This window comes from Phalacrocorax carbo, chromosome 2 (assembly GCF_963921805.1).
Source record: "Phalacrocorax carbo chromosome 2, bPhaCar2.1, whole genome shotgun sequence".
Taxonomy (NCBI): Eukaryota; Metazoa; Chordata; class Aves; order Suliformes; family Phalacrocoracidae; genus Phalacrocorax; species Phalacrocorax carbo.
This window is the reverse complement of record NC_087514.1, coordinates 16,778,959-16,799,739: the sequence shown is the minus strand read 5'-3', so window position 1 is coordinate 16,799,739 and position 20,781 is coordinate 16,778,959. Positions and strand designations below refer to the sequence as shown.

General features: G+C 40.9%; 1 protein-coding gene across 4 annotated transcripts in view; it reads right to left on the bottom strand.

Moving 5' to 3' along the window:
- Positions 1-20,781, bottom strand: part of TRPS1 (transcriptional repressor GATA binding 1) — a 222,402-nt gene that overhangs the window by 182,030 nt on the left and 19,591 nt on the right. For 3 of the 4 annotated variants that reach the window (XM_064442206.1, XM_064442210.1, XM_064442207.1), the window contains exon 2: positions 381-539. In XM_064442206.1, coding sequence (XP_064298276.1) covers positions 381-417 — 37 coding nt within the window. In that variant the 5' untranslated portion in view covers positions 418-539. The remainder of the gene's footprint in view (positions 1-380; positions 540-20,781) is intronic. The other variant, XM_064442209.1, reaches the window with a different exon arrangement.

Genomic DNA, 20,781 nt, shown 5'->3' with positions numbered 1-20,781 from the left:
TGATTTAAATATAAAAACTTTCTTAAGTTGAATTTAAAAGTATTTTCCCCTCTTTATTCTTTTAGCTTTTGAAAAATCATCTGTCATTTATTTGTTCGATATCTACTCAAGGGGATGGTAAGAAAAGTCATGATTTTTTTTTTTGTCACTGAAATTCCACCACTATCACTTTTCAGAGACATATTATGTAAATAAAACTACATTTGCAATACTCCTAAATCGAAGAAACCATCCCCTAGCAAGTCGTAAGTTAGATATAGAAAGAATATAGCCACTCTGAAATTATTATCTCTAAGACAAATAACAGATTGCACAATGTTTTATTGTGTGCCAAGAACGTTTTCAGTTAACAATTTCACTTGAAAAAATGGATCACATACTTGTAAAATCATACCCAGCATTGACTTCATAAGGCATGTGGCTTTAGAGTGCTTTTTACAATTATTAATTCTATTAGTCAACTAGCAGGCGGGCTAATGCAATTGTCTTAGAAGATGCACGGAAGACACAGAAGACATTTTGAGAGCTGATCTGTATATCTGCAAAACAAAACAAAAAAAGGTTTTCCTTCCTAAATTATGCATTCAAAATATGGTTTTTACTTAAAAACATTATGATGCCTATTGTACATTCACATGCATCTATTAGTGGGCACTACACAAACAGGGGCTGCTGTTCTCTGCTTCCGTCAAGCATAAGAAATTCCGTAGCTGTTTTTTCAGACAGACACACTCTTGTACACGCACACATACACACACAGAGAAACAGACAAAAATTATCTCAGAGGTGATGTTCGCCCAAAAAAAAAAGCTTAAAACAAGTTTAAAGTAAGTGTTGAAAATGTGCTGGTTAAATGCTGTGAAAAACAAAAGTGCCTTAAAAATTCACATCTATGAACAGGTATTGTGCGTTGTAATGGGATGGGATGGGACTGGCCTAATGGAATGGGTAAAGGAATGTAAATAACTGGTTCATATCCAGGCTCTGCCATCAGCAACTGAATGTTATCATCTGTTGGCTGCCTTGTGTCCCACTTGAAACAAATTCAGTGGCGTTGTTTTAAGTGGGCAACTATCCGCATCTCAAAAATGCCATCACAAAAATAAGCACGGCAGTCGGCTGTTAGGGAAGAGGCCAAGTGAGGAACAGCCATTGGGGCTGAACTACCTTTTCAACACTGGAAATGGTGATTTTCCCAAAATGAAAGAATTACTAAGCCTGATGTGAATGAAGAGACTTCTCGAGCTGAGGGAATTTTGGATAGGGCCCAGGCTGCAGAACTTGTCTTTGCGCTCCATAATCCAGGGTTTACTTCATATTTTCATTATGCTGAAATTACCTTTAAACCATATGGGGTTTTTTACCTGATATGATCACCCTCAGCTATTTTAAAGTGAAAATAATGCTAATAGCTGTATATAGTTTCCCTCAAAACCAGCCAAGACTACTCTACACAATTCATGCATGTGTGAGATACAGACTTTTCTGTTCAACAGTCGCTCACATCAGTTTATCCCTGGAAGCAAAAAGTGCAAACTTCTGCTAAAATCAGTTTGTAATTCAGGATAATGAATTACCATAGTGACTACTGTACCTCTTTTAAAAAACAAGAAAAAGCAAATTCTGATAATCAACAGTTTCTTATGCGTGGTGAAGATAATGGCTAATTACCTGCTGATCACCAGCTCCTGCAATGGGTCATTGTTGTTGCTCATTACTTTTATTGAATGTGAGGACTTGTCATCAAAGCCTATTGCAACAGCATGGTTGTTGCCTTGTGCTTGCACTGCAGGTTTAGGTCAAGTCTTAGTCATATGCGCTTTTTAACAGAATAATACATTTAGAAAGATGTCTGAATTTTGTGAGATGCCACTGACTAATCTTTGTGCAAGTAGGTGCACAAGCAGATGAACAGCAAACTGAGTCAAAGGTCTGCGATGTTATCAGTCAATATGCTGCAGTAACAAAAAGTTAAATGGAAATACACATGTATATGCAACAGACTCAAGCAGGACCTCTTTGTTAAGGGATAGTAAAATTAATACTTTTACACTCATATATATTACACACCCACACACAGACATATAAAGTACATACGGTGCTTAAACATCAATCATTTTGCAGCATAATGCAGCAAAAAATCATTAACTCTCAGTGTCTCAGCTTAATATATGTCTAATACTTACCTATCTCACAGGAGTGTTGTGAGGCTTAATTAATTAGTGACTGTAAAGCACTTTGTGATCCTCTAATGAAAGGTGCTACATAGCACAAAGTATTATTAAAATCATTAGGACCACAAAAAAGCCCTGTGGAATTCCAGCCTACACTGTCTGTTGGGGTTGGGAGTGATCTTATTATTAAAAGGAGACTGTCAGACTAATTTTCATAATTTTTTCAAGATCTTTTTTCCCCCTTTGCTGTTGTGATAGCACATTAGTAGCTAGAAATTTAATCTTATCATCTTAATAACATACACTCATGTAGTTTGTTACTGCAGGGCTAGAGAAGAGAACAGGGCTTTTGGCACTCATCTGGCTTTCCCTTTTAAGAAAAAAAAAATGAGAGACATATTTTGACACCTTCCCACACTCCACCCCACCAGGACAGCCGATCATGTGAGATCGCAGGATACTCACTATAGCCGCATGGGAAAATACTGCTGTGGTTTTAATTTCGCTGTCCTTTTTTTTTTTCCTTTCACAGAAAAAAAAAAAAAAAAGGCACAAAACAAAACCTAGCTTATTACACATAAATAGGCTACAAAGACTGTCTGCTGTGCCTTATATAAAAAACCCTTAAGTGTTCAAAGTGTCGGCTTCTATCAAGCACATAAAGTCCTAACCGATCTGGAGCCTTCTCCCCACTCTCCATAAAACAATTGAGCAGCTGTAAGGCACACTAGTTCTGAAGCCAGAAAGCTCCTGTCTTGAGAAGAGTGAATTTCTGGGAAACCATCGCTGTGGCGGGCTCCTTCCCCAGGGAGCCACCCCACACCCAGCCCTCCGCCACAGCCCGTCCCGCCGGGCTGGCCCAGACCCGCGCCGAGCACAACAAGAAAGTCAACAAGCTAACCAGGACAGCCCGCAGTTCAAAGACCTGTACATTTTCTAATGTAAGCATTTACAAAAAATATAACAATAATAATCATAATCTGTAAATACACTAGAAATTCCAGGTGAAATTGCTGCCTTCACTGAAAATTAGATTACATTAGATGCAAACTACCCCCGACTCAGACACAGCAGTACAGGCCTGGCCAAAACTCCCGTCTTTCCACCTTTCCCCATAGATACTTGAACAGTGAAACGTCAGAAAAGAGACGTGTATAGCTTCACATCCCCACCTGCTCCGGGTGGGACACAGAGCTAGAGGCAGTCACACACGACACTTCTCTCCCAGCTCCGCTTGTGGTTCTCAGAGCAAGCCTGCCTGAAAACAACTGATACATGGTCCTAACCTTTCTCTTCTGAAAAGGGAAGAACAACCCCCTTTGCGCAAGAAACTCAAGAATCAGGCCCTAAAGCGTGGGAGGCAGAATAAACTTAAAGACAAGCAACTCCCTCTTCAACAAAACCACCTCCTCCCCCTTGGCACCACTGTCTTCAAATACACCATACAAGCCAGGGGACGTCATGGCTCTAAGTGACAAACTAATTCCAAAGGACTTTCTAAGATGTATGTGCTTTTGTATAAGCCCTACAGCTGCATGACTCTTTCCTGCCTGAGGTTGCTTAGAGTAGAACATGCCTCCTCGTATCAGTAAAATTTGGCAAGATCAGACATTGTATTTGGTCAAAATGTGTCTGCTTGATATTTTACACTCTGCATGCTCTACTGAAATTATGAAAGCATCACCAATCTAGAAAATGCAAGGCAAAAATCATGCCTTATGCTTATGCCATACTAGTAGAGCAGTATTATAGCAAACTGCTGTTGTTTTTCATCTCCTCTCTTCCTCTTCTGCATTTTCAGACTCTTCAGCTTGGTCCCTGGTCACCTACTTCCCAAGAGCTTTTTGCACTTTTTTTTCCACAAAGTTTACAACAAAGAGACAAGTCAAAAAAAGCTGCAGTCTGTTCAAGCTTCCTCCTTCCCATTTACATTTACTTTCCCAACACTGATCATTCTCAAATCTCTAAAGATGTGCTTTTGGATTTCTTAAGTCCTGTTCAACTACAAAGTGTCATCACCTTCAAACAACTCTCATTAAATAAATCTCTTATTAAATTACACCAGATTAATTCAGAATGATCTTTTCTATTACCATATGCTTCAGAGCACAGCACATATTAGTAGCCATCTAGCCACTAAACTAAACCTAGCCTTGTCTATGGGTACAGAGCAGACACTCGGTCATTTCAGAGAGTTCAGGTGTGGCATTTCAAAACAGATTGAAACCTATAGTTTGAAACTACTTCCAGGCACTCATTTCATTTTAAGCTCACTACCAGGGTAATCATGCAGACACTTTCAGGAGAAACTGTAGACAAAAGGCGATTTGTCTAAAGAGGTGACACAGGGTGGAATATTACGGTATCTTACAGCCAAAATGAAGAATTCTACAATTGCTTCTTTTATTTAAGGGTGCTTGAGCACGGCAGTTTCCTGCTCTGCATTCCTTAGTTGCCTGCTGCAGAGCTTGCTCCTAGTGGACTGCCAGTCCACTGCCATCCATCCAGGATGGGGGAGCCTGAGAAGGCAAAGATTTGCTTTGCTCTGGCTTCCAATCAAGCATCTAAAAATACTCTGTGAACATGACAACCTGCCAAACCTCTAAGAACATTCCAAAGCAGGAAAATTAATATCACTGCAATTTTACAGGTAAATAAAGTGATCTACAGAGAGGATCCAAAAATTAAGGTGTTCGATGTGGCATGCAGGGGTTGCTCTTCACTAGTGACTGAATTTGGTTTCTCTTGATGTCCAGGCCCATATCCCTCTCCTGTATTCATTTCACCAGAGAGAGCATCACCCTAGCACTTGGCAAAAGGCCAAGATCCTGTAATTTAATAAGGTACAGAAAGAGCACCTCGTGCAAAAGTCTAAATGCTCCAATTTATCATGACAGTTATGGGATAAGCTGACATTTTATTTGTATGTAAATTAGTCTCCAAAACAGCATAAAAAGGCCACACTTTCAGAGAATATTGTGCCTTTGCTTCTCTGTTCTGCATCTATCTTAACTCAGCTTTGTGTATTAAAAGTAGTTTAATTTCTATGTATTGATGCTGCTTTGCATGCTCCCCAATCTGTTGTTATTGCACCGCAGAGAGAATCCAGCCTGATTTGCTTACTGCAATTAAATAACTGACTTCTGCCAGGACTGACACCTCCTATGAGAGCCCTGCCATCCTCACTGAATCTTCTGGTTATTCTATTAATTTGCTGTCATTACACTTCATAGGATTGTAGAACATTCCCTATTAGATGAGACCAGAGGTCCATTTAGTCTGGTGCTCTGCCCTGGAGAGCGGCCAATACCAGATCCTTCAAAGAAGGTTCAACTGCCAATGGACAGATACAGAATCACCTACCTCTGTGAAAAATGAATCACTCCTAATCCTCAAGACTTAGACAGTGGCTTACTCTGAAGAGTAAGAGGGTTTATAGCTCTTAATTATCTCTCACATTCTACAATTTGTTGTTAAATAAGTCTGTATAACGCCACTTACTATAAAAGTGTCCAATATCTATCCGAACATTACTACGATCCTGGTATCAGTGATATCTTGTAGCTGCCACTTTACAATCTAATTACAAACTAAAAAAGAGCAAATATTTTAAGCATTTTGAATTTGCTTCTTGTCAATGGAGCAGAGTTTCCCCTCAATCGAAGAACCTCTAGGCTGTGGGCGCATCTATCACACACACCCCTATTCACCCTGTCCTCAGGGAAAACAACCACTGCCTTTCCAAACTCTCTGCTAGTAGGTGTAGCAGGTGTGGCGATATCATATGTTTCAATTTCTTTTCAGCCTGAGTAAATCCAATGCTCTTTGTAATCCAAATGGCCTTTGAAGACAATGAGAGTTTAGGGTTTGCAAATGACTCAGAACTGAATATGAGTTGAGTGTATTGGCAGAGGCAAGCACCGTGCTACCTTTGAGATGAAGAGTGAGGAATGAAAGTGACCTCCTGGCTCCTAGGAAAAAGCAGTCAGGTATGGATACAAGAAGTGACTCATTTGTTCTCTTCCATTAGGAATACAATACAATGGGCTGACCCCATTTCCCTTGAAGCCAATCGCAAAATCCCCACTGACTTTGAGAGAAGCAAGACTGAGATGCGCGGTCCCCTTCTGCCAGGTGAGGCCTGCGATACGAGAGAAAGGCATCGAAATTACCTTGCCCAAAACTTCAGTCAAATGGAACCAAAAATTATTTATGAGAAGGGGAGCAGATGGAAGGGAGAAAGAGGCTGGTTTTGGCTATCATTACAGGAAAGTTCGAATAATCTTCCTTCCAAGTAGAGGCAAAAAAAGCCCATTTGAAACGGGGTTAAAATTTCAGCTGGATCAAAACTAAAAAGTGAGAAGGAGGCAGAAGTCTATGGTCTGGACCTGAAACAGCAATATTAAATCATCTCCGGAGAGGGCATTATTGTAGTAATTTTCCAGCCAGAGTAGAACCAAGATGAACATGAGTTTGCAAAAATATCCTTTTTTTTTTTTTTTTCTCCAAAAAAATTGGCAAGGGTTGCCAGACACAAGTTACATAGGTAAGAGAGGGCAACCAAGGGCAATAGAAGTTGAGCCCACGTACATCAAAGCAGACTTTGGCTTTGGGTACCTATCCAAACTGAGCCTTCAAAGGTTCTGATGTTGCCCTATTGTTTAGCTTGAATCTTGTCTAAGCTTGCTCAGGAGAACCCACATTCAGAAGTATGGGAGAAGGGAAAAAGAACACACATTTTCCAAACTGTGATTTCAAAACAAAACAAAAAAATGTAAATCTACATGCTGCAGGGTAATACTGGTAAGCGTGGCTAGCTATTGTTGCTCCATGCTTTTCCATTTCCATATATTAGCATTCATTGCTGACATTATTAAATCCAAAGTTATTTGGATGCTTTGATCAGCAAATTGAATCTTGAGACTATATATGATGTACCTATATTCACGTAAAGTTTACAAAACTATTATATTTCCCTATTCTAACTCTTACCCCCACATGCTGTGAGTTTCCATATATCCCACAGCCATACATTCCAAACACAGACTATTTTATTTAGTAATATATTCAAGAATGTAGATAAAAAGAAAAGCAATGGAAAATGTTTGGCAATCTCTATATAAACAGTTTCTATACATTTGGGTTGAATCATCCAGTAAACTCTCATCTTGATATGCCTGCAACAGATAAAACTTTCATCGCCAATATGCCCTCTTGACTTGGAGGTCAGGATATGGGGGGGATCCATATTACAAAATCTCTTATACCCTTTATAGCTATCACAAAAATTAACATCACATTAAATATAAGCAAGTCAGAATTTTGGCACTGATTTTCCACTCAGCACAAATAACCTCACTCTCCATTGTGAATGGGGGAGAAACAACAGCAGTGGCAACCACAACAAAAGAGTGGATTGTGTGTTCCCTACACAAAACAGAAAGCTGTGCCTATTCAAGAAATCTTGGCCATTTGTCAGAAATTAGAGAACTGACGTTGAAGCCCAATATTAGCTCCAGCCAAAGCAGTGGTGAATTACCTTGCCTTTGGAATCATCTCTATTAACTAGGAAAGACTCTCTGTTGCAGCACATATCATATGTTTCCTCATGCAGACTCGGAAACACTGAGCCAATTTCTTAAAACAAAAAAAGTAAAAATAACAAAAAAAAAAGACCAAATGAAAATGGATTCTCTGTGAGTGGTCTTTCTATTATTTCCCCTTTTTATCTGTTATTTATGTTTCTTTGCAAGCTGAGGAATGAAATGAAATGCCGACAAGAAAGCTACTCTTACAATGCCTCCACCACCATGATTTGTTCTGAAACTGCTTTAAAATCGAGAAGCATTTTTCAGATAGTAGTAAGAATCGAATGTACGTATTCACTGCGGAACATGATTTCTGTTTTACCCATTCTAGTCAGCAATGAGGAGGGAGGTCACAGAATAGGGAGACTCCTCAGGACTCTGCTGATGTGGCTTTGCAACAGCTTCATGCAGCAAGCGCTGGCATTCCTTTAAAACTGGCAAGGGGTGCCAGCGTCAGCCTGTTGACTGCTGGATGAATATATATAGTGCAAATAATGCTGTTCTTGAATTCGTTTTTGCCCAACTCCCACATAAACTTTCCATGGGAAAATCTCATAATGCCTGCATAAGTGATTTTATGAATCTAGCTTTCAGCTTTTGATAGAAGATTTCTTACTCTACGGGCTTTGATTCTTTATTGCATGAAGGGGTAGTGCCAAAAGCCCTCACATTAGCCTCGACCATACAGACATCGGAAATTTAATTTAAACCTTGGCAATCTGCCAGGATCATAAAACATTAAAAAAAAAGATTTTAAAATTGATTTTTTTTTTCTGAGAGCTAAATATGTAATTTCCACAAACGCAAGAACAACACAGGTTACAGGATCTGCATGCCGCAACGTATAGACACTATACATACGCACTAAAACTACCAATAGGAGTTGAGTAGAAATCTTCAGTCTGCGGAGAACAAACAGACTTGGATAGGAGTTTTTTTCCCACTGAAGATATATTTTGAAATCAGCTGGACACTAGCTGTATCTCTTTTCCACCAATAATACATCTAAATGTTCCTTTTAAAAAAAATCTAGAACTTCTCTAAAAAAGAGTTACACAGAGGTACAACTACAGATTACACCAATACTTCCATTCTCAAAAATCCCCTATACGCAAGCGAGCCTTACCGCATCGCTCCTGTCTTCCTCCTCAGAGCTGCCTTCTTGGCACCTCAATTCCCAATCCGGTACCTCACCAGTTTGAAGAAATATCCGGCAATGATGTAGGGCTGATTTGTTGCACTGGGATATATCCCACAAAAATGGAAAGCTTTTGCCGTGTTTTCACTTATAAAGAAAACAACTTATTAAAGCAACTTCTGGGTTCACTGGCATTTTGGAGTCTAAAAAAAAGTCCCAAAATTATTTGCAGAGGCTACAACAGCACCTTCTTTGAAGTAATGTTGCAACTTGTGCAAAGGAATTTGGGATGTACCTGAGATCTGAAGGTGCGGGCTACAAATTAACACAGCCAATTAGGTGGAGAAGCTGAGAGTCCAACACAGATGGGGCAAGATAACCACAATTGAATAAAAGGACTGCCAAATGTAAGCCAGTTGGCTGAGTATAGATCGTGTCATCCTGCTCAGCTAGCTGCTGCCCAATCAATAATCTGTTGCTGTTTGCTCTCCTCATGCCAATCAATCCGAGCTAGGGCTGCTTCTAATTTTCCAATCTAGGAATAGCTTCAGAACATCCACAATTGTTATTTCAAACAACCCAAGAGATAAATGTTTCATCCACACATCAGCGTGTGGATTCTTCCCAAAATGGGACTAGTCAAGAGTAAATAATTACTCCTGTAACAGTTTGATCTGATAAACCACAAGACATAAGGCTGCAAAAGCGATCTTTGTACCATCAGCAGTCAGGACAGAATCCAGCTTCTAAAATTACTTGATTAACTGATACAGGACCCAAAGACCGTGATAATTCTGTAGAGAATGTTTCACAATAGATATAGCCATTTTTTAGGGGTTAGCATTAGCTGTAAATTTCTTATCCCCCAAAATCTGGTACAACTGGATTTATGCTTCAAAGATGCCTTGCTTTACAAGATGACAGAGATGAAATCAGAGCCAATTAAATTTAAGCATCTCTAAAACAATTCTTTTGTTAAGCAGTACATATTGAAAGAATACATGAGAGGAATTAGAAATTATCTTTGTAACTTGTCCGTGGCTTCTCTTCTTGTGAGTAATGAGAACAGCCCAAGAGCCCACAGATAATCTTACATTCAGAAGACACTCATATAACCATCTGTATGTAGATAACAAGATGAGCACGTATATACATACATGACATAAAGAACAGAGACTGCAATAAAGGTAAGTCATGTATTTGTGAAGTAGCTGATACATGGGTCTTCTCCAGCATGAGAATCTACTGTTCAAACCAAACGCAGACTTGAGTCTTCCTTTTTTAAAAAAATAACGTTTTATATCATTGAATCCCACAGCATCTTGATAGGCCTTGGCCCATTAATAGAAAAAGAATTACTCTTTATTACTCCAGGACCTAAAGCATCAATTTAATTTCCCATCCTATTACACTCCAGACTATTGCAGCTCTGGATCTCCTTTGAATCTGAAACAAAAACACCCAACATCTACGCTCACAACACTCACTCTTCGTCCACACAGCAGAACCTACATATTGTTCCCATTTTGCCTGCTCACAAGATGGCATGCTTGTCTCACTTCAACCCCACAAATAAGTCCGTATTATGCTCACAGCATCAGGGGTAATTAAAGGTTGGGCACGGAGGTGGTAGCGCTGTTAGCGAGCAGAGCAACGCGCTCCCACAGCACCGATGGCACCGGCGGTGCTGCAGGTACGCCAGTGCTCTGGCGCCTGCAACGCTGTGTACGCACAGACCTGCTGGTTCTTGCTTCCCAAGCTCAAATGCAGGAAGCAGTGGCGGCTTGGAAACTGCAAATCTCAGAAGAAAAAAAAAAATGTGGCTTCTTTAGCCCAAACTGAACTTTGTCAACCTAGAAAGCTACTGGCATCTGAGCTAAAGGGTAGTTGTGTAATTCAACAGTATGCTGTAATCTGGGCAACATACACACACTTGATTAGACTCTAAAATTACTGAAAATTACCATCTCCCTTGCATCTTTCTAACAGCTTGACATATCGATGCCTAATGTCTCATTATGTTCCGATTTGAATCATGACTGTAGAACACTGGAAGTACAGAAGAACAATGAGACATGGGGGGGAGAGGATGTGTTGTAGAGAGACTGGACTTCAGAAACTTCCTGCAAATATTAAAATCAGCCACAAAAAGGTCATATAAAACCCTCAGAAAGAGTGAGTTTGCAGCGGGTAGGGGAATAAACATTAAGTTCTACAGACCCAGTGGTTCACTCATCACAGCTAGAGAGAGTTAAGACTTGTTTGGATTTAAAGAAACACTCTTTTTTCTTCTTTTCTTTAAAGACAGGTGTGGGGAATAGAAACAATAGGACCATTGTTGTACCTGTTGATTTTGCTCACATTCACTGTAAAAGGTTTGAGAAAACAGAAAAGATACCCCCTTTTGTTTTAGCTACAGCAAGAGTGAGCAAAGTCTAGGACTTCTGTTCATGCGGCAAGTACATATTTAATTGTACACACAGGCCCTTCGAATTCACCTGTGTTCTTTATACTGGTAACAAGCTGTGAATCACTTCCTCCAAATCCCTATATTTTGCCCTGAATTCACAGAATGACAAGTCAATTTGGTCCTTCAACAGGGCAAAAAGGAAATATGTCTTAGGCTGTGCTGGAGCTGGCATGTTAACACTGTAACTGAGATTCAGGAAGTGAGGAAATGTCAATCAATGGTTTAGGCATCAAGATGAGCAAAAGGAAGACCATAGTGCAAACTCACACCACAACAGCAATGCTGTGCAAGCTGGAAAAGTGAACCCACAAGAAAGCACTAAGCAGGTACTTCTTTCCACTGTCAGCTAACTGCCTCCTGTAATTATAAGTATACAAGGGTTGAAGTGAGAAAATTATTAAAATGCACTGATAGAAAATGAATCCCCAAAGAATACACAAAAGATTAACCAACAACAGTCTATCAGCATAAGATACTGTGGCAACAGCATTTCTGAAGCAGACAGCCTGGCGTTTACTTGCTTTGCTACATGAGAAAAATCCAACATCAGATCGTGGGTACATCTAAACTGTGGGATACACTTCTGCAGCTCCCAGCTCCAAACGCACACCCTGGCAACATCCTGACTGCAAGTCAGAAAATCTGGTTTGGCACCATTCTCCTACGCACTTTGGACTCCATCAGTAGAAACTGAAGCAAAGAGACAAGTGCAACATGTGCCATCCAGCAGATCAGGATTGCGGTGCCTGACCTGCAAGGGAGATACAGCAACTGCTCATTGCTGGCTCATGCCTCCTACAAGCACTCCACATTTCAGTAATATTAAAGAGACGCTTTCTGCTCTGGTTTATAAAGCCACTTTTTCATTATTAATTCACTTTTTTTTTTTCTTAAATAAAACAGTAGATCATTAAAAGAGAGGAGGGGCAGTATTATGGTTAGAATATTAGCCAAGGACTGGGAAATGCCTCTTAATTTCCTTTGTGTGTTCAGAAAAGCAGCATCATAAGCTAACCACTCCCACTCCAAAACAGCCATATCGTGGTTACGTTTATACTCTTTTTGTAACACTCATCAAGGAGTGAGCCTGGTCTTGAGGCCAAATGACAAGGCAGAGACTGAAACTCTACCACTTTATTCTCAAGTCACTTCCTTCCATTTTAACTAGTCCATCAGGGTCTAAAGTCTCATTTCAAACAGCTGCATCATGCATGATCTAACAAGACAAGTACTTGAGTGAGTTTATACAGAAAATACTAAGGAAACTGGATGATGTCAAAGTTTTGTAGAATCTTCAATCTACAGAAGTATTGAGATACCATGCAGAAAACTATTGAAGGTTGTATTGAGTTGGAATGAAAATTGCTAAGAAAGAGAGCATGCTCTGAAATAACAATCCCTGGGACCTTATTAACTCTAAATGATATAAGGGGAAAAAAAAGATAGTAGTTGACCAGAATTATAAACCAATCTAAATCACACTTCAAAGGGCCTTATGATGTCCCAGACAAGAATTTTAGCAGAAACAGGTAAGTAGTAATGACACTGTATACATCAGAGGTGACACTATATTAAGATATTTGTAATGTTCAAGAAACATTAATTTTAACTGAAATTAATGACGATATGAAAGATGGGAGTCTCTCCTATATGAACAAGTGAAGTGTAACTCATTTAGACTAGCAACAAAATTGCTAGCACCAGGTAAACGTTAGGGAGGGAAAAGCTTAGGATCATGTTGGCATAAGAACAAATAGACTAGCTGTGATTAACTTTGGGCTGAAAATGAGAAGGAAGGGTTTTAACTGACAAAGCAGTGAGGCTATGAAACATCCTTCCACCAGACGCAGTCAAGGCAAAAAAAAAAACTTACCTAATTTTAGGATGAAGGTGGGTCACTTTATAAAAGGGATTACATACGGTGGTTGATATTCAAAGAGCTGCTTCACTGCTCACAATTCCTACAGAACTTCAGGACAACGCACATGAATCCACTTTTTCAGGGTATGCACAGCCCTACCACTGTTCCTTGAAAATGTACATGCGAAGGGCACTGTTTCCTCAAAAGCAGATGGGGGAAAGGGTATTCTTTGTCTCTACCCTTTTAAAAAAATATATTTATTGTCATAGTGACTTTGAGCATTTCCCTTAAAGTCAATAGTCTTAAAAAGACAATATCTTCCACCTCCGAAGAAAATACAAGAAATGCAATGTTTCTCACCTGGGCAGAAGGAAATAACTGTAACATTACCTGTATCAAAGCTTTTGTCAAGAAGTCACTTCCATCCTTACTATCTGTGCTACTAGCCATTTATACGTGTGGCCATGCCATAACCCAAACAGGCACTGTATAGGTCTCTTTGTATTTTAAAGGCAGTTAAGTCATTAGAAAGGCAATGAGAAGGCAGTTCTTGAGCCCTCCATATAGGTTCACAAAAGACACACGCAGGGTTGCCCACACTCCTTTGCCAGAACAACCTAACCAAAGTTACATTTAACAGTGAAAAAAAATAAAAAGGTAAAGTTACTTTCGGTAAATTGTACACAAAGTCTGAGTGGAACAGATAGACTACAGATAGAATGCATCTAGAGAGAGTTCAGGCAGTTTGAGACTCCACCTTGCTAGTCATCAAAAAAAAAAAGATTAAAAGATTGAGCTTTTTTTTTTGTGTAAGACAAAACACTTGTTAAAATTCTGAATGTTGCCGTTTTCAGCTGAATTTAATCTGTTTGGATGAAACCAAACAGATAAAAGGTGATGCCTGCTGCTCTCTCTACTGAAGAAAATTGAAGCTTTTTCTCTCATTCAACGGGGACAGAATGCTCGGTCTTGGAGCCACCCCACCTCTCTAGCTTGTTTGAACACCCCTGTTTTCACGTAATTCACAATGCAAAAACAAAGATGGTAACTGATGGCTAAGCAGAGAAGCCTTACATGGTTAAACTGACCAATGCAACCCTTAAAATTCCTAAAAAGCTTTTTATGGGGTTCATTTGGGCCTGACCAACCTTCACACATTATTTTGGTTTAGCTGCATAAACACCAGGCCATTTGCTCTAAGTTTCTTCTTTTTCCACGATAGCACGATACACCACTATTGCTTTTTTCCTTTCTGCTACACTGAAATGCATTTAAACATGTATTTACTTATTTATGGTACATACTGTTTGCTATAACCAGGGCTCTTTGATAACCCACAATTCGGCAGGCCTTTCCAGCACCTCATTTCTGCCTGAGGTATCACACGAACCTTTTTCTTCCTTGATAATACATTGGAGTTTTCGCTTCTGCTTGTGAAAAATGTGAGGATTCAAGATTTCCCCCACTAAGCAGGTACAGGACAGAGAAGAGGGTAACCCTGACAGAGTTCAAAGTAAATCCTGCTGGTATTTTCCAGTGGGAGCAGAGCTGTCACCAAGTGAAGCAGAGGGTGCAGATCCACCATCTGGGATCTGAGGGTGCAGTTGCGTGATGGGCTTAAGCCATGTTGGTCCTGCAGGAGCCCTGCCCTCCCCTTCACTCACCGCCTGCATGCCCAGGCCCTGCCCTTGCACCCACACTCTGGCCAAAAATGCCCTGCCCGTGCCCTGGGGCTGGCAGGAGGCCGGTCGGACTGTCCCTCTTGGTGGCAGCTCAGGGTGCGATTAAAAAAAGCTCACTGCTCCTCAGAAGAAGGCTCCCCAGCACATTTCCATCCCAGCTCCCATCTCCATATCTGCCTTTGCAAATTCAGCCAACCCTGGAACCATACTAGCACTAGTCCCATGCAAACCAGAAAAGAGTCACACACCTGAAAAACCTCCAGCAGAGTCCAAATCAAACCATTACCTGCTCCTCACCCCAAAAGCACTACGAGGCAGTTCATCGTGCTGAAGGTCCCTGGCCAGAGGCCGTACGGCTCACCTGCCCGACCACGAGAAGGCTGCATGCAGTCCAGGCGCTGCCGCCCACCTGCGCAGCCAGGCTCCTGCACGTCTGCAGTCCTCCTTGCCAGTGTGCAGGCAAAGCAAAACCACCAGAAACGGTGTGGGTGAATGAAAATAAGCCATACCATAAAGGAGGGAGTGGTTAAAAAGAATTTAAAGAAGAGAGAGAGAGAGAGAGAGAAAAAAAAAGGTATTTCAGGAGAAAACAATCTCTATCTGCCAGGAAATGGAAGTGCTGTCTTCAGAAAAATAAAATTATTACAAGCAAACTGATTCATTAAATAATATGCAGGGGAGGATTATAATGTCTTCCTTGTCATTAAAATTCTTTGAAACTATACTTCTGTAAGATATGCTAATGATATTCAGCTTTTGTATTACACAGCAGAAGCTAAGCTCTGGGTAGAATTTCGTGCACCATGTTACACAGGAGTTCAGGCTAGAAAAGTGGTTATAAGTTCACATTGACTACAAGCATATTTTAAATGCACACAAAAACTGGCCATACCATACAGAAACCAGATATAAAGGTGATGAACTGGTCCACACTGAGCAACACATTCCCTTTCCACCTGGGAATCTCTTTCTACGAACGGGAATCCTATATTTGGCATGTTTTTCTCTAAGAATAAAAGCCCACTTGCATGCTAGAAGTCTCATCAATTACTTTTTTTCCCCATGTCCACATCCAAATGCTACTAATAAAGAACATCACCATTAGAAATTAACTATCAGTTTATGTTTACTTTTTTACCCAGTAGTTCAAGGAGTTTTATTCGTCAAAATCAGTTTTGGTGTATTTTGACCAATAATAAGTCCTGATTAAATAAGTCCTTATTAAAAATAGCAAAACACAGGCTCCAGAACCTAGAAGAATTGGCACAATCAACTTTCCGTGCGATTTATCAGCTTCACTGTCACAGTAACTAACTCAGTGCATTTTTTTGCTTGGTTCTCTCTGTAAGCTGTCAGCAAAAGTCAGTCTATCAAATAGAAATGTAACACTATTTTTATTGCTTATCTCTTTTGCCCTGGGTTACATCAGTAAGTCATCTCCCTCCGTCAACTTGACAGGAGTCTTTTTGGTGTTGACCTTAAAAGGACACAGCTGTGACAACTTCGGGTTTTTTTTCTTTTAATAGTTCTCAGCTGAATACTTGTTCTTGGTAGTTGGGGGTCTTCATCTGGCACTGTTTTACCCCATGGGTAGACTGAGCACAACGCTTTGGTCATTCAGCCCGATAAGTATCTTCCAGCCTTTATTGCAAAAGGCACTGGATAAGCCATCGGTGGATTTTATTCCAGCAAAACCCATGATTAACTACAAGAAGTCTTCTAGATTTGGTCTTATTTTCTTAATGCTCTGTAATTAATGAATACAAACATACATCCTTATTTTCACAGCCTTTGCTCAAGATATTAACAGCTCCAGGCTGGACTCAATCCTCCCCAGCACTTTCACTCACGTTACATAAATAATTTTGTCTGACCCTATGCAGGTCCCAGAATTTGAAGATCAGGATGTAAAATCTGCTCAGAATTTCAGAATGAGGAAGGAAGAAGATATCGTATAACACCCCAATTAGGGGATATCTGGAAAAAAACATAAACATTCACATAATCTGAAAAAAATCACTTAGCATTTCTGCTGTACACCATCCAATAAACGCAACACAACACTGGTTTAATGAAATAATATGGTTTTGTGCCAAATTCCTCAAAAAGCAAAGAGGAACAGGTACGCAGAGCATTTCAAATTCATTGCACTACTTGCACTCGTGGTTATTTACACAGATATAGACTTCAATCACAGCCATTTATCACCAGTTTTAACGATGATTCAGAGTGGCAGGCCGAAACATCAACATACACATGCAATGAGTTTCAAATAAATTATTTATGTTTTCACTGTATTTCTGAAAAGTGACAACTCAGGAAATAATTATCAAAATATGACAGCTGTGACTAAATGTAGTTGTTTTATCAAAGGAAGGAGTCCTCCTTTGGATAGTAACTTGTATACATCGTATCTATATGCACTTAATTAAGCAGTTACACAGCTTAACATAATATTTTGTGTTTACACGTTTTTATGTTGATGCATGTTACAGATTTCATTTCATATTTTTTGTTTACTAGGTAATAAGTTTTTTATGGGTTACAAAATCTGAAATTAAATTAAAAATCATTAAACAGTATTGCTTGTCAGTTCAATGATTGCCGAGGTATACAAGAAAGAAAAAAGACATTTACAAAACTTGTTTTGCATTCAAAACTAATTTAAATAAAGAATTACACATGTGATTTGTTTACTGGACAATTGTCCATCCAATTGTTTTGGTTTATCACATTCTAGAAGTAACAGATTTCATCATCTCACGCTCTATTTTCATCCACAGAATGGAAAAGGAAAATAAGCTTTCTTTTGCCTCCCTCCCCCCCCCAGTTCCTGGTAATCTTAATTTTGAAAATGAGAGTCACTGAGCAGAATGTAAAATGGAGAAAATACTGTCACTGCACCAGCACAGGAAGCCTCTGGCAAAAGCCAGTTTAATCACTTCCACAAACTGGTTCCAGGTGTTTAGCTAGCCATTTCCACCAGGATTGTGGTGTGACTTTACTTAAAATTTTGGCAGCGAATAGGTAAATAAACACAATCAAACCATACATCAAGCTGTGTGGACTTAGACCTTAACACAGATCAAAATCTGAAAGTCTTATTTTTAAATGGTAAATACTTAAGTCTTTTTTTTTTTAAATATGGGGCTTTCTATTTTTAAAAAGATTTTTTTTTCTTAAGCATTAATTATTATGTACCTTTGTTATTCGTATTAGATTAGTTAGGAGCCCAGTGACTGTTTTAATATATACTGCAGTAGCTTCATAGAACATCTTTAGGGATAGAAAATATGCTTTAATATGCTATACATTAAGAATCAAACCACATACATGATGCTACCAGTTTTGCTATGCTCCTGCAAGTATCTGCAACATCAGACTATTATGTATGATGATCACAGAAGAGAAAAACCTAACTGGCAGAAGTCTCAATAGGCTTAAAGCAGAACAAAAAAGTGTACTTAATTTACGAGCTGAAAGTCTGTCTGCAGTTGGCACATACAGCACATCACACCATGTAATTTTATAAAAATCAAATAACTTTGCAAAGCACTTCAAATATTTCCTTTTTCATTGGTTTTAATCATGTTTGAAAGGAGAGAAAAAAAATTACAGGATGAAATGAACGCAAAATGTAATGATCTAGGACCGTAATTCTGCTGAACGAACGTTCCTAACTTTCTGGATCATGGACCATTGTCAAACTTCAAACGCAACAGGGAACCACTATGCAGCCTTCACATCAAACTTTTAATTAAAACCCCCTAAATGGATGATATGATACTGCAGATCCGTATCACACCATGATTACATGTGTCTGCAGACCACAGTTTGGAAACAAATATATTAGAGGATTAATTTTCCAAAGGGAATGCTAGTCTCTGGGCTTCCTGGAATACTCCTTCCATATAGTGAGATATTACACAGTACCTTAGCACGCAAATACCTTAAGACCTCCATTCTATGAGTTTTTAATAGTGCAAAGGACAAATACCGGTTTGAGACAAGATCCTCATGAAACGTCACGAGACAATTCCAAGACGACCGTATGAAAAAAATATTACTTTATCCTGATATCTCCCTCTCAATCTAGACTGTTGGGTTTGGTTTTTTCCAAGCCTACTGACCAGACTCACAGCCTCTTTATGATAAAGTACCCATCGAGTGAGGCCAACGAGGTGATTTCCAAGGGTGTGCTTGAAAGGACCAGCCTATGGACAGGAAAAGCTCTACTAGATTCAGGTCAGGCTCATCGCTGCAGAATGCGGAACAGAATTTGGGGGGTTGTCTATACAAGCATACATACATTATTTTTAATATATATTTACAATATGAAACAAAATTATGTTTCATATATATGTGCATATATATATATATATATATATGAGGGCGTTCAGAAGGAAAGGCAAAGGAAAAAAACGCCTGTATTCATTCTGGGGGCTTTATCGAGGTTTAATTAGAGAAGGAGGGAGAGGGCTGCCCTGCCGGCGCGCGGCGGCCCCGCCGCTCTCTGCCCAGCACGTGAGCGGCGGCGCGGGGCAAGAGCCGTTAATCCCGGCGCCCTGGGAAGCGGGCACAGAGAGAGGGAGCAGCCGCCTTCCGCAACGCTTCCTGCGATAAGGCAGCCGGCGCTGGCACGCGGACACGGACGCACAGGCAGGCGCACGAGGCAGCTGCGCCGCGTAAAGCTTCATGCGGCTGCAAACGTGACCCGCAGCGCTGCACCCGACGCGCAGACGGAGCCCCCCCCCCCCCCAGCCCCGGCCGGCCGCGCCGCCGGGGGAGCCGAGGCCCGGGCGGACCCGGCAAGGGGAGCCCCCCCCGCCCCCGGGGCCGCGCTGCGCCCCGCCGAGCGCCGGCGCTCGCTCCCGACACGGACCCAGGACTTCAAGGCTGAACAAAGGAAGCCGCGCTGGTCGAGCTGTACGGCTGGGTTTGTCTGGCTTCCTTTCGTTTGGTTTTTTTTTTCTTAAGGGCGATCCCAGCAAAACTTTCTTCGCTGAGTGTCGGCGTGGTATAAGGCACTGTTCAGTCTTTAAAGACTTGCAAACAAGCGTAAATAAGGTAGGGGAGACAAAAGGACAGGCATTAACGCCGACACGTCCCCATATCGTCCGATAACTTCCCCTTACATGCACAGTACAATACGAGTTTGCTGATCACAGCTTTTCCCCTGTACCAGAGCCAAGTGCAGGCAATTACTTACACTTATGTAGACTTTTATAAGAGATAACAGTTATCTCTATTGAAAAGGCACAAGCTGCGTTATTTTTTTTTCTTTTTTTTTTTTCTTTTCAATTTGCCTTTCATTACTAAACTGGTTAAAAAAACAGAAAAGGCTTTCTGTGCCGGGCCCCGATTCACGCCACCCTCCGCTGAGCCCCGCAAGGCAGGGGCGCGTGCCGTCCCGGCCTGGAAGAGCCGCTGGCCTAAGCGCGCCCAGCCAGCCCTGCGAGGCCCGGCGACCCTCAGAGGTGGCTCCCGTAAGGCAGCCACGCTTGGAAGGGCGGGAGGCGCGAGGGCTGAGCGGGACCGGGCCGGCAGCCGTCGCGGGCCGCGCGAGAAGCGCGCCGCGCAGCTGCGCCCAACGGCCCCTGGGCGACGGCGTGTCCCGTCATGAGGCGCTCCCGCCAGATCCAAACCGCTTGGATCCAGGTAGAACAAGCCACATTGGGCCCTGCTGCCTCCACTAGCCACGTCCCCGTAGCCAAGATAAAGGCAGGAGCAATCTACACATTTTTAATGCAAATGAGATGCAGCCCTCGGGCGCTTAGCAAATTGCCAATGCATTGGGGATGCCCCTGCTCTTCTAGCTTTGTTTCCACATGTGCTGAGAGTTGATGAGCGCTAGTTGTGTTTTTCTTC